Genomic DNA, 13,014 nt, shown 5'->3' with positions numbered 1-13,014 from the left:
ACTATGCGTCCAAAAACGAGTGCTGCTGTCAAAATACCGAGTTGCAGCCCACCACTCTGAAAATACACAATGTTGAGTTCAAGTTCAGTGGCTCTCTGCCAAACTCCATTAACATTTTGGTCAATTTAGCCATTATAAACATCTACTCCTTCTAAAAGACTAATGATGTTTTATTATGACTCATAAACAGACACTCATCTTGCAAACATTCGGCATTCATTTTAACAGTGCAGTCAGAGTGCAGATACCCACCAGGCCACAGATGGTGAAGCACCTACTGCAATGCCGCCAAAACTACCAGATGGAACCAGCTGAGATTTGCAAAGTTCTGCCAACATTAAAATGACCTCCACACATATTGTCTCTAGCTGAAACAAGATTTCAAACTGAAGCGGTTGTCGATCACTTGCAGCCCATATTTTGTCAAGAGTTGGTGGTGCAGACCAAAAGTGAGCTAAAATTAACCACTGCTTTATACAGCGATGTCAGTGTTGTTGTGTTTACAGCTTCTTTGGACAATCAATGCAGGTTTATTCAAATAATCAATCATCAACACTCCAAACAAAAAGCTAAATGTAATGGTTGTGACATGGACAGTAACTACACAGGCAGAATACAGGGCCATACGGTCAATAACAACTTGCTTAAGGGCTTTTTAAATACCGGATAAACTGGGCAATTTACTGTCTTTGATCCACCTGCATTCTTACTGTAACAAATGGCCTCAAGGTTCAGTTCAAAGCAGCCCTGGGAGTCGCTGTCTTTATCTCCTCTGCACCGGGCAAACGCTGTGATGCATTGTTGTTTCCAGTGTGGAGGATACAATCACAATGAGCTCCTGATCTCTTGTTTCTGTTGGACTAATCATCGGGCAAGTGCGAGGAAATACCCTGTTAGAAACGTATGCCCAGGTCTCGGGGAAAGAAAAGATTTGTGAAGTATAAAAGAGGAAGCCATGCATAGCCTTGGCTGCCGGCCATATTGCCCATGCATAGGAGGCTGGGCGTTCATCCAAAAAAAAAATCCCAGACACAGGCGGCAAGGTTGGGCCACCCTACCACAGACATCCCTAATGGGGTCCGAGACAAACATCACTCCAAATTAGCCCCAGAGGCTTATCCCTTTTAATTCTTAAAAAAAACCTTGAGTTGAGACTGAGGACGTACAGTGTGAGGAGAGTTTGAGAGAAAAAACTTCTCCTTCTTACAGCAACTAAAAGGTCATGACTGTGGCCTCATATGATGGAGAATCTTGTGGAGGTGACGGAGGATCCACGCGCTTGTTTGACACGCTGTTAGAACAAACAGTTGGAGTAATTCCAGCTTTCCAGCAGCTAAAAATGAGGAACTTAGCATTGTTCCGGTGACTTCTTGGTGTTTAGCAAGCGTCCACAACAGATCCTGTAACAGCAAGTCCAACTTTAACTACCACAAGACAGATTATAACAAGGTCAACAGATCGTATCAGGCCTATATGATGTTATATAAAGGTAATATATGCGAGGTATGACCTCTACAGTATTATGTAGTGAATTAAATTAAATGAAAGCCTCATACTGAAGACAAAAAATAACTGCTGCTTCCAGGAAAAAGTCAGTTTTTTAAGCCTAGAGATAAGTTTAACAAAAGTATACCACTTGTTTAAAAAAAAATACAATACTAAAATTTTAAATCATGATGGTACAATTAGGGCTTCAACTTATACAGAACAGGGTTCTGCAACGAGATTAAGTTGTAGTTTCCTTTTTTTCCATTTGCATGTTAAAATTATACACAGTGGATCGGTTAAAGTGATAGAAATAAAAATGAAACAAACTTTTTTTGCATGGCGGAGGGCAAATGTGTCCAAGAAGGATCTGATTTCTGATGCTCCCAAACTGTTTTTTTAATACCTGCAATGATTAATTGATGATTAATCAATTATTTAATAAATTGCCAACTTTTCTGATAATCAGTTAATCAGTTTGAGTAATTTTCTAAGAAAAAACTCAAAATTCTGATTTCAGTTTCTTAAATGTGAATAGAAATGTTAAATGTGAATATTTTCTTTAGTTTTTTTGATTTTTCAGTTTAATTTTCTGACATTGTATAGACCTAATAATTAATCGATTGATCAAGAAAATAATCGACAATGAAAATAATTGTTACCTGCAGCCCTATTTAAAATAAAAAAATTACTTGTTTTCTCTTCTGGAGATTGTGGAAGAGTCTGATCAGGACTTTGCTTTTCACTCTTGGGTGGCCGATTACTCAACTTCTCCTCTGACACAGTAAACCAAAATGTATTGAAGTTTGTTTGGACACAAAGCACAGCCCCGAGGCCACACCCAACATGGATTTACTCATGTGCCGAGTTGCATAAATCCTTGTAAATGTGTAATCGTGGACTGTCCCACCCTCAAACCCCCCCGCACCACCACAAGCAGCATCATGTTTCTGGAGAGGCAAAAAAGCCCGCACCGACAGATTAACGTAACCGAGAAAGCAATGTTGCAACAACTGCCAGATCATCACATCATCTCTGAAACATTCGCTCAACACTGCGAGAACATTCACTCCTCCTTTCACCACAGCTATCAGCACACAAGGTCACACAGGCTCATATATAAAGATAATAGTGGAGACGTATAACCTAATCTAGCATCACGATACAAATTAGCCAATATTGACTCTTCTGGTGTAGTAGTTAGTGTCAACAGGAGCTTGCCTTTTTCTATTTACCTCACTCTGATTTATGTATTTTCTGCACACTCTTGTCTGAAATCATTCTTGCAAAGGTCTCTCTAAAGTTATTATAAATTAACCAACAGAAGAATTTTTTGGAGGTCATTTCTGTTCTATAGCCTCGATCTCCTAGCTAATTAATTACATATGACTATATTGCCACATATTTTTCCATCTATAAAAACAGTTTATTAGTCACATGATACAGCTATAAATCACCTTCGTTCAGCCAAATGATGTGTTGGTATCTGCAGCAACAATCATCAGGTCCTTTAGCAGGAATCTGTGGAACAAAGGTGCTTATTTCCTACTTTATGTACTTATTATTCTACAGTCCATGAGTATTTAAAGCCAGCGAGACTTGTCTAAAAGGCTGATTGCATGTAAGACACAAAGAATTGTAAGCTAGACAATGTCACACATGCTACAATGACTTGCATCACCTGCTTTTTAATCATTTGTTCCTTCACACAAATACCGTCACACACCGTTTATCCTTGTGAAATGTCAGGAGTGCATGAAAAAACAGAAACCGTCCGAGCCTAATCTGCACACTTTAATAGACATCTCATAGCGGTGTTCGGAGAGCCTGCTCTGCTCCATGTGATGGTCATTGCCTCCATTAATCAACGCCGTGTGACTCGCTGCTATAAAGCGCCTCTAAATCCTCTCCATTACCCTCCTGTGACACGCTGTTAGAGGAGCACCCATGTCCACGTGGGGTTCAATGTCATACGGCCCACCGGATCATCCTCCCTCTGGTTATTAGCAGCCAGGAGGCCCATGGGAACCTCAGATGGAGAGGGCGTCAAGGTGACCGATGCTAATTTGCAACATCTGCTTGAGCCTTCGGATTAAAAGGACCGTAGCAGAGGTTAGCGACCGGGTTGGGTCAGTGGACGAAGCCACTTTGCATCGCCAACGGCTGAAATCATCGACCCTCTACCCTCGTACACTTGTGATTTAACAGCCTTCTGTATTTGAGGTAGTTTGTCCTCTCAGAGTTGAATTTAAGACAGGAGTTTTTGTCCATTTTTGACTTGTGGGAGAGAAAATAAAAAGACTGTTGCTGCTGGTCAGTGCACTAACATTATGTCTGCATGTTCGGTTTGCTTACTTCCTCTCTGAGAGAGAGAGCACGCAGCTGTGGTCGCACAAGTTAAGGGCTGAAGGAAAAGGACTGCTGGTAGCAAGAAAACCAGTGAATCAAAGAAATAAAACTTTACTTACTAATTGTTTTAAAAGCAGTTATGTTCTAAGTGGGGCTGAACAATGTTGAAAAAATATCTAATTGTGACTATTTTGACTGCGATATGATTCCAATATTAGAGGGATTGATAATTTTTACACCATCATTATTCTTATTTTGATTAAACAACATGTTAAAATAACAATAGTGTGATTTTTTGCAGGAATTTGTACCAAATTAAGATTTTTTTAAGCCTGTTGAATCTGATTTGTAGGACAGGACATCTCTGCCTCACAACATTCATTAATTTAAAACTTTTTTGATGCACATTTTGCCTCTAACATGTGTTCAAAGAATCGTTATCAAAAGTGTTCAGTGTAGGTGATGACTTGTTCGGTCTGTTCGTTCCTTACAGGAGGACTTTCCTAAAGGTGATCTACACAAGGACTCCCTCCCTCTCGTGGCCGTGGCCTCGTTCTCCTTCTCATCTGTCCTCACCGCTCATTCAAACCAATCTGGCTGCTCCCACGAGAAACAGCCAACCACAGGTGCAGGGACATCACTCCTTCATTTACCGCCTGGCCTCACCTGCCTCTGAAGAAACGCCGACGGCTACACGGTGTGCTACTTTCAGCTGATTTTTTTTTTCCCAACACCTGCATTTCTATTTCACTTTACGAGGCTTTTCAGTGTTTTTCTCTCGAATCGCACCGTTTATTTTTTCTGCTGAAGAGACATTTAGCTCTACGCTGGCTCTGCAGGCATGACCGCAAGGCGAACACAGAGAGGACGGTCCTGCGGCGAGACGACGGTCAAGTCAAGCGAGAGCAACCTGTAATCACATTACAGCAGAGATGAAACATCTAGTGTTGTTTGTCAAGATGTTTCACCTTGTTGTTCTTGTTGGCATAAAGTGGAAAAGCAAGCAATGTGAATAATGAAGTTAAACAGCCTGGGCAAGTGTATTAAAAAAACATGCAGAATGCCAGGGGACAAGAACGTGTCTTCTTCTTAGAATAATCACATGAAACACAAAGACAACAGAGTTCAAAGTTATTAAGCGAGTCAGGCCAAACGTCAATTTTTACTTCCGATACCAACTTCTCAAGTTAGCAAATAAAAACAAGATTAAAACCGATTGCTGTGTCTAATCGAGGGCTGAGACGTCTATAAAATGCCAGAAAATAATAAAAAAATGTCCTGTTTTGTCAGTCAATAACCAAAGATATTCAGTTTAGTATGATAATAAATTGAGAAAAGCGGAAAATCTCTATATTTGAAAGACCGAGCGGGCGATCCGAAGGCAAGCAGGTGAATCTTATTGCTGAGCTGTGGACAATAACACAACATTTTGTGGAGAGAACTGCTGGGTTTATGAAGGGTGCAGTCTAGACCTGCTGAAAAGTACCCTGAGATAACTCAATTCAATGCAATCAATAACACTGAATGTCCATCAGCCTCAGCTATATTGTGTTTACTGCTAATTAACACATGTTAGCATGCCAACAAGCTAAAATGAATTAAAGATCAGCATTTAAGATTGTTATAGCATGTTAGCATTTAGCTTAAAGCACTGCTGTACTGCTAAAGCAGCCAATCACAGTATGTTGTGGCCTCGAGGACGTGGTTATAGGACTTGACATCTACCGGGAGCCTCCGTCCTTTAATGCAGATAGTAAACCACCAGGTTTTCTCGCCTCCTCCACCCACACACACACACACACACACACACACACACACTTGCCCTGACGGAAGACACCAACAATATAAAGAGATTTACATCCTTGCAGTGGCTGTTTATCTGCTGAAGAGGAAGCACACTGCTGCAGTCCCCTCACCTCAGACCACATCTTTATATCACAGCCTTCTTAAACTGCCTCAAACTGTGGACGCGGATAGATGCAAGGAAGAAACATCTCCCACGCTGCGCTCCCATCATGCCTCTGTTCTCACTCACTAATAGTCTAGGTATGGAAATGCACACAAGGAGGAGGAGGAGGAGGAGGAGGAGGAACATGTCTGCTTAGCATTTAAAGATTCATGGGGACCTGCAACAGGAGAGAAAGGTAGCACAAGTGCAAAGCAAAAAAGGATAATGACAGGAGACAGCTGAGGGGGTTTGCAGGAACATTTGTGGCTGGAGATGAGGAAGTGCATGAAGAGACGCTGCACACATGTAAACAAGGGGCAGGTGATGAACCTGGAAGACAAAAGAGGGACTTTCTAACCTTTCTGCCTTGCAAGATCCAAATTCTCTCAATTCCTCAGACTTGCTTAAAAAAGAAGCACCACCCACTCAAAAAAAAAAAGAAAAAAAAAAGAAAAAAGCAGCCACACGTGTGACTTTAGAAGCCGTGAAATGAAGTCAGGTTGAAACTAAAATGCTCTCTGGCAGCATCTACGCAGCTATAAATACATAAATGAGCACACATTCACAGACATGCGTGCACGCTTACCTAACACTTATCTCAGAACAAAATGGGTCATGTCGTGGCGATAATTAGAGCTCTATTTGTGATCCCGATTTAGAAATCAGCTCAAGACACTTTTCTCATTTTGCCTATAATAGCTCGGATGGTGACGAGCTAAATTTATGATCACACATCAAAACACCTTTTCGAAGGGGGGAAATCTGGTCACAGTTTGCACCATATGATGCTCTGATATTCTATGATATACTCGTCCTTAATAAAAAGAAAAATGAATGGCTTGTTTTGTTGTTGTTTGGACTGTTGGTCTGATAAAACAAGTCATTTAAAGACATCACTTTCGCCTGTGGGAAACAGGCATTTGTTGCCATTTTCTTTCACTATTTGAATGACAAAACAATTCAATTGAGAAAATCATTGGATTAATTGATACGTTGTTAGCTGTAGAATTACGTTAAAGTCCTGAAAAACTTATAAATGCAACTTTTAACTGTCTTGTTTGAAGTGATGGAGATAATTAAATGCTACGTGATGGAGATACAGGAACCCCCTAACTTACATAAAACCCATCAACTGACTAGAGAAGCGATTTCTGGGGAAACTACGGTGTGAATGCTTGATGTTGAAAAGCTGACATTAAACTGAATTGCTGGTTTTAAGATTGTAAAGGTGAAACAGCTGAAGGAGATACCAATAGTTGGAAAAATTAGAAAGTGATGAAGGATGCAAAATATGTAAGCTGAGAGTGAAACTGCATTGCTTGGGAAATAGCTGGGAGCTAAACTGCATTGCTTCGCTAACAGCTGAGAGATAAATGCATGCAATGCTGGCTCAACTTTGCATGAAAAAGAAGCTGAGAAGAAGGAGTACAAAGAGTTGGAAAAGTGGCGTAGACTCTAATTAGTATGAATGAGACTGAAAAGTTGAATAAATCTCATTATATATGAAAGATGCTCCAGCTTTGATTTTAAAAAAATAATGTATGAAGAGTGAAATTTGTGGGATTAAGAGCAAGTGTAGGCGAGGCTTTTTCAGAATATTCTAATAATGATGTCATCAACTCTAACTCTGAACATTCTGCCACACAAACACTCTACTGTCAAAATCTGAGAGCTGAAAATTGCTTGAAACTTAAAATTGCGATAGTGTAGAAAGTATGAATCAGGTGAAAAGGTTGAACCAGCGTGAGAAAGTGTTGTGAATGTTTGAAAGGAATAGAGTTTCTAGCTGAAAGTGTGAACGAGTAGATAAAAAGTTGAAAAAGCTTGAAAAAGTGTTACAATGTGTCAATTTTCAACATTTAGAAAGGAAAATTTTATGGAATATTTCATTAGGAATGAAAGGTATGAAACAGTAACATCTGGAATATTTTGTAAAGTATAAAAGGTCTGAATGAGAGAACTAAAACCTGGAATATTTTGTCTATTATCACTGAGGGTCAGGGTGCTGAAAACCTAAACATAAACTAAAACTACATAAAGTTTTTGGTTTTGGCTCTTCAGAATTTAACAAAAATAGAACTAGCTCTTCTCTAAAGCCATCAAATTTAATTTTACATGACGGTCTTTACTAATGCACACAGAATGGGTATGTCACAGACTGTGGAGCAGGCTCGTCCGGTGGTTTGTGAACTCATGCCTATCATGAGAGTTTACCACTTTAAAAATATAAATAAAAGAAGTGTTCCAAGTTCTTTTGTAGCGTGACAACCTGCCTACGTCATAAGTAAAAGAAATCATATGCATGCAGCACCACACATATTCTCAGAACTGAGGTTTGTAAGGAAATTTCCGTTAAAATTTGGGTCTGTGGTCTGATGTGGGAGGCCGAAGCTGAACTGCCTCAAAACGAAAGAATAAAAAATAAAATAAATAAAAATAAATAAATAAAGCCGGAGTCTGATCATTCATGATCAAGAGAGTCAGCTGGGTTTTCTGTCATCTCAGTCAGACCGTCAACCAGGAGGTGATTCAAACGGTTCGCCTCCACATGGCAAACCACACACACACACACACACACACACACACACACACACACACACACAGGAAAAACGACAGGGCGGTCCGTTCTGACTTTCCGCTTTGAAATTATGGATCACTTTTCTACGTAAACACTGTTATTTATCATTAACACGGTTATAAAACAATGTAATGAGATAAACGATTTCATAATTCCGTGCAACGTTCTCCGTTCGATTGCGTCACATTCGAAACATTGTTACAATGCTGCTTCCGGCATACCTTTTCAAAATAAAACAACACACGTGACGGAAGGGAAATAGTACCAACACAAGGGCTGCAATGAAGGATTTTTAAATGAAGTAGAAAAAATGATGAAAAGACCAATATTTTCTTAAGAAGCCAGGGCAACAACACATATTAAATAGACAAAAAAAAATAAAGAATGATGTTTCAATTAATATTAAAAAAAAAAAAAAAAAACAGCAAATCCATTATAGTTTTACTTGAAACTGACACAATTTACCAGTTTTAAACTGTACTTTCTGTTCATGAACAGTCCCATATTCATTTCAGTATAAATTCTCATAAGGTTTACATAAAACAGGATGGTATTTTGGTGAGAGGTTTTGAAAGAAACTAGTATGTTTGGGTGAAAGTAATATTTAATAGCAAGAGCTCTAAAAAACCTTTACTTACATGCATGATGTGAAATAGAACTGCAACAATTAATTGATTAGTTGTCAACTATTAATCTCCAATTTTTTTAATTATCGGTTAATACGATACTTATTATGCAATATAATTATTGATTATTTTTTGCAAGAAAAAAGAACAATAATTTTGGTGAATATTAATATTTTATGATTTTGTCTGTTTGTTTTTGTTCTTGTTTTGTTTCTTTAATCCTCTATGACACTAAACTGAATATGGACAGATGTACAGATGCACAGATGTAAAACCACTAATAGGCTACAAAATGAAGCAAAAAATTTAAAATCCACTGTTGCTTTCCAAGCATTTTACAATTACAGCTTGTCTAATTTTAAGATAGCTCACATATGATTCAATTTTGTGCAGAAATTTACACCATGCTGGGTGTTAAACCAATTTTCGTATCCTTACATGCACTTCTCCTCCGGTGTTTTCTGTCACTGGCCTGTAAGATGTTTCAGCACACGTTCATTAAAAATCGGTGGCTTCAGAAATACTCTGTTACACTCATTAAAAACGATATAGGCCAACACTAAAGCATCTGATAGGGGGGTAAATTTTTAGTATATTATTTTATTGTGTAATATTATCTATGCTTTTCTTTTGAAAGCCTCCGGCGCTACTTCCTGTCAGTGTGGTGTTAACGGCCGCTAACTTCCCGCAGCTTCTCCACGCTGACTGCGGGTCGAAAGCTGTCCAGCTGCCCGCCGCCCTGCTGTCTGAGGCGGCTACAACTTCGTGCTCTTCCCGTACACAACTCACACGTTCAGACTGAAGCAAATTAACCATAAAAAAAAACCCAAAAAAACACTATGATTTTTTTTTTATTTTTTTTTTCACCAACTGGGCTCGGAGACATTTTCAGCCCCGGCGTGTTGATGCTCACTCCTGCCGCTCCTCCGATCAACACACAGCCGACAAAACCAATGAAAGATGCTCCACCAGCGGCGCGCCACGGCAGATCTCTGCTCCCACAAATCCACGTTCACGTCTCAATTGACTAAACCTAGATCGTTTCAAAATAGAGAAAATAACTGAATGCTTCCTACCGTTGACATCGGTGGATGCGGGCGGCTCCTTCCTCTTGCGGGTTTCAAAGAAGCTGTGCGGTGCAGCAGCTGCGGACTCTCTGCCTCCTCCCACCGGCCGCCCCTGCTCTCTGGCTGCTCGGATACTTCCAGCGTCAAATAAAGCCCAGCTCGGCCCCGCCGACTGCCTGTCTGTCTGCAGACTGCTGCAGCTAGACAGACCGCCTCACAAATACGGAGATACTGAGTGGGCAGGACGCGTCACCCCGCCCGTGGGCCGTCCCCTGGTCCCGCCGGTACACGCCGCTCCGTCATGTGCAGACCTCGCGTCACGCCAAAGTTCATTCAAAAATCCGAGAAGTTAACGCGCTCTGCGTGATCATTGTTCAATGAGAAACTGAAAGTACGACATTTTCTCTGGAATACCAAAACATTAAATTCGGCATTACCAAATACAAATATAAACCTACTATTTTACCAAAACATAACGTTTGAATAGTTTACATGTTAAACCCGATACTTAATTCACTTTAAAAAAGACGTGAAAACTTAACTTTTGTTTCAAGGCTCTGCCAACGTAAAAATGTTGAGTGACAGAAGAATTTTCTTTCTTTTGCGTTTATTAAACTCATAATTTTTAATCAGTGAGGGGAAAGAGTCCCTAAAAAGGTCCCTACAACACAAATATTACTTAAAATTTATTCAGTTCTTTTAACTCGTTGCAAAAAAAAAAGTTGTGAATGTAAATTCTGGGTTGCAATTACTGATGATAATTGAGTTGGCTTATACAATGATTTTAATTTACTTGTAATTACAGAGTACATGTAACACTAACTGCTAATTAAGCTCTGATAACCTCCAACTTTTAGGTTTATGAACTCCTGAATTTTTTGAGTGCTGTTATCTGTTCTTTATAGTGTTTATAAAGTAGTTTTTTGACTCCAGACGGTGTTTCATAGGGATCAAAAAATGATCGCAGCCTGTGAATAATCTCCCTTGACGCTCCCAAGTTGACCATTTATTTCTAGAAGAGCAGAAACATCATCCCAATGAGATAAAATCATATTATTTGATCCTCCCAAACCCGAGCATTATCCATGTTCACTCAATGGGGATAAAGTTTAAATGTCTCTAAATTATCTGAAACAGTACACGACTTATCTCTGAACATAAAATGATCCATTGACCGCTCTTAAACTGAGCCCATTGTTCATTCTGGAGCTAAAACAGCATGATGGAACAGGCCCTCTCTATTGACGCCCACATTAAAACATGCAAAGCAGATAATTTGCTTCCCTGGCTGCAAAACACTGAAGTATAATTAAAGTTATCGAGTAGCAGGAATCAAATAGCACCACGTGGGTTATTATGTCCAGCCTATTACCTGGAGGACACTTAAAAACTCCAGTCGGTGCCATTATTCCTCGTCTTACAGCTTTGATTATGACTCACAGTCTGTCAGAGTTTCTCTGCACTTAGCTGAAGGGCACAGGCTTCGCTTTCCACTTCATCTGTGCAGCAACAGTAATATAATCGACAAGATAAATCTCTGCTCAGCTGTGAAAGTATGCAAACATGATGGCAGAACTCTGCACATGGTAGAACTGGTTTAGCAGACAGTTATAGATCATGTTTGGTTGCTTACGTCTGAGTGTGTGTGTGTGTGTGTGTGTGTGTGTGTGTGTGTCTGCATCTAGCCTTTGTTGTTTTCCCCAACAATTTAGGCGAAGCAACTTTAAACACAGTGACTGGGCTGCACCAACAAAGATCAATTTACTGTCATCTCAGATTAGTTAACTAGGTTTAAAATGAGTAAATCCAGATGTGAAATGAAGGAGAGTTCTGTTGCACAATTTAAAAACTAATCTCAGTTTAGTATATCCAAGTTTAATTATTTAAACTGAAACTAAATAGTGTTTAATCAATGTAAAGACACTTGCTTACCCCTATAATAAAATAAATAAATATAGATAATAACTTTTAGTGCTGTTATAAGATAGTAAATATAAAATACGGGAAAACCGTTTGGCTGCTCTCTATTCCTTAAGATGGCATTGCATTGATAGCTAAAAAGTTAACAAAACTTTACCTTGCTTGAAAACTAGCTTTTAGTTTACTAGCTTTTAAAAAAGACAAACAAATAATGTTACATTGTTAACTAGTTAGCTTAAAAGTTAACAAAACGTTACATTGTTGGCTAGCTAGCAGTAAAATAACACAAAACACAAAGTGTCACATTGTTTTCTGGCTAGATAAAAAAGTAAAAAAAAAAGAAAAACATTATATTGTTTGCTAGAGAGCCAAAAAGTCAATAAAATGTTACACTATTTGCTAACCAGCTAAAAAGCTGACAGACTTTTCCCTGAAAATGTAACGATGATGGAACAGACCTTCACTGGAGATTCTGATATAGATTTTTTTGTGTGCAACAGAAAAACCGTCTTTAAGGAAGGAGTCATTGTATTCTGTGTTATCTCCACACTGCAGTTATTTCACCAGCAATATGTTTAGTGTTGATGAGATGCTACAGGATGAAGCAATTCAGTGAGGGGGAACACCAGAGACGTTGGCGGAGGAGTTAAAGCAATCCATCAAACTGTGAAAATCTGAGTCATGTCTACTGTCAATTACATTAGTGTGTGTTTGTGAGATACATTAGGGCAGTGTGTGGTGCCGTCAGACCCAACTGAGATCCAGGGATGTGAGGCATGCTGGCAAACAGTCGTTTGTGCAGCTTGGATGAACCGTTTCGCCTCATAAAACTGCTGTGGAGCCCCCGTCTGCAGAATAATTTGAGCCCAGCAACACTGTAAAAATCACACATGAATTCAGTGTAATCAACTAATCCCATGCTCTTTCACATGCAACTCAATTAATAAAATTGACTTAATTAAATTGACTTTGACTTAAAATTTAATGCAGTTTACTAAATCCTTGTTTAGTGATTTAAACTGAAATTAAATAGGCTAAATT

General features: G+C 39.2%; 1 protein-coding gene across 1 annotated transcript in view; it reads right to left on the bottom strand.

Annotated features, from left to right (window-relative positions):
* The window catches only part of LOC146306915 (fatty acyl-CoA reductase 1), a 71,236-nt gene extending 60,975 nt beyond the window's left edge, over positions 1-10,261 (bottom strand). Inside the window, exon 1 of the mRNA XM_084710545.1 lies at positions 10,063-10,261. Coding sequence (XP_084566671.1) covers positions 10,063-10,071 — 9 coding nt within the window. The 5' untranslated portion in view covers positions 10,072-10,261. The remainder of the gene's footprint in view (positions 1-10,062) is intronic.
* Positions 10,262-13,014: the final 2,753 nt, after the last annotated feature.

This window comes from Lutjanus erythropterus, chromosome 22 (assembly GCF_056507025.1).
Source record: "Lutjanus erythropterus isolate fLutEry1 chromosome 22, fLutEry1.hap2, whole genome shotgun sequence".
Taxonomy (NCBI): domain Eukaryota; kingdom Metazoa; phylum Chordata; class Actinopteri; order Lutjaniformes; family Lutjanidae; genus Lutjanus; species Lutjanus erythropterus.
This window is presented reverse-complemented; position numbering and strand designations above follow the sequence as displayed.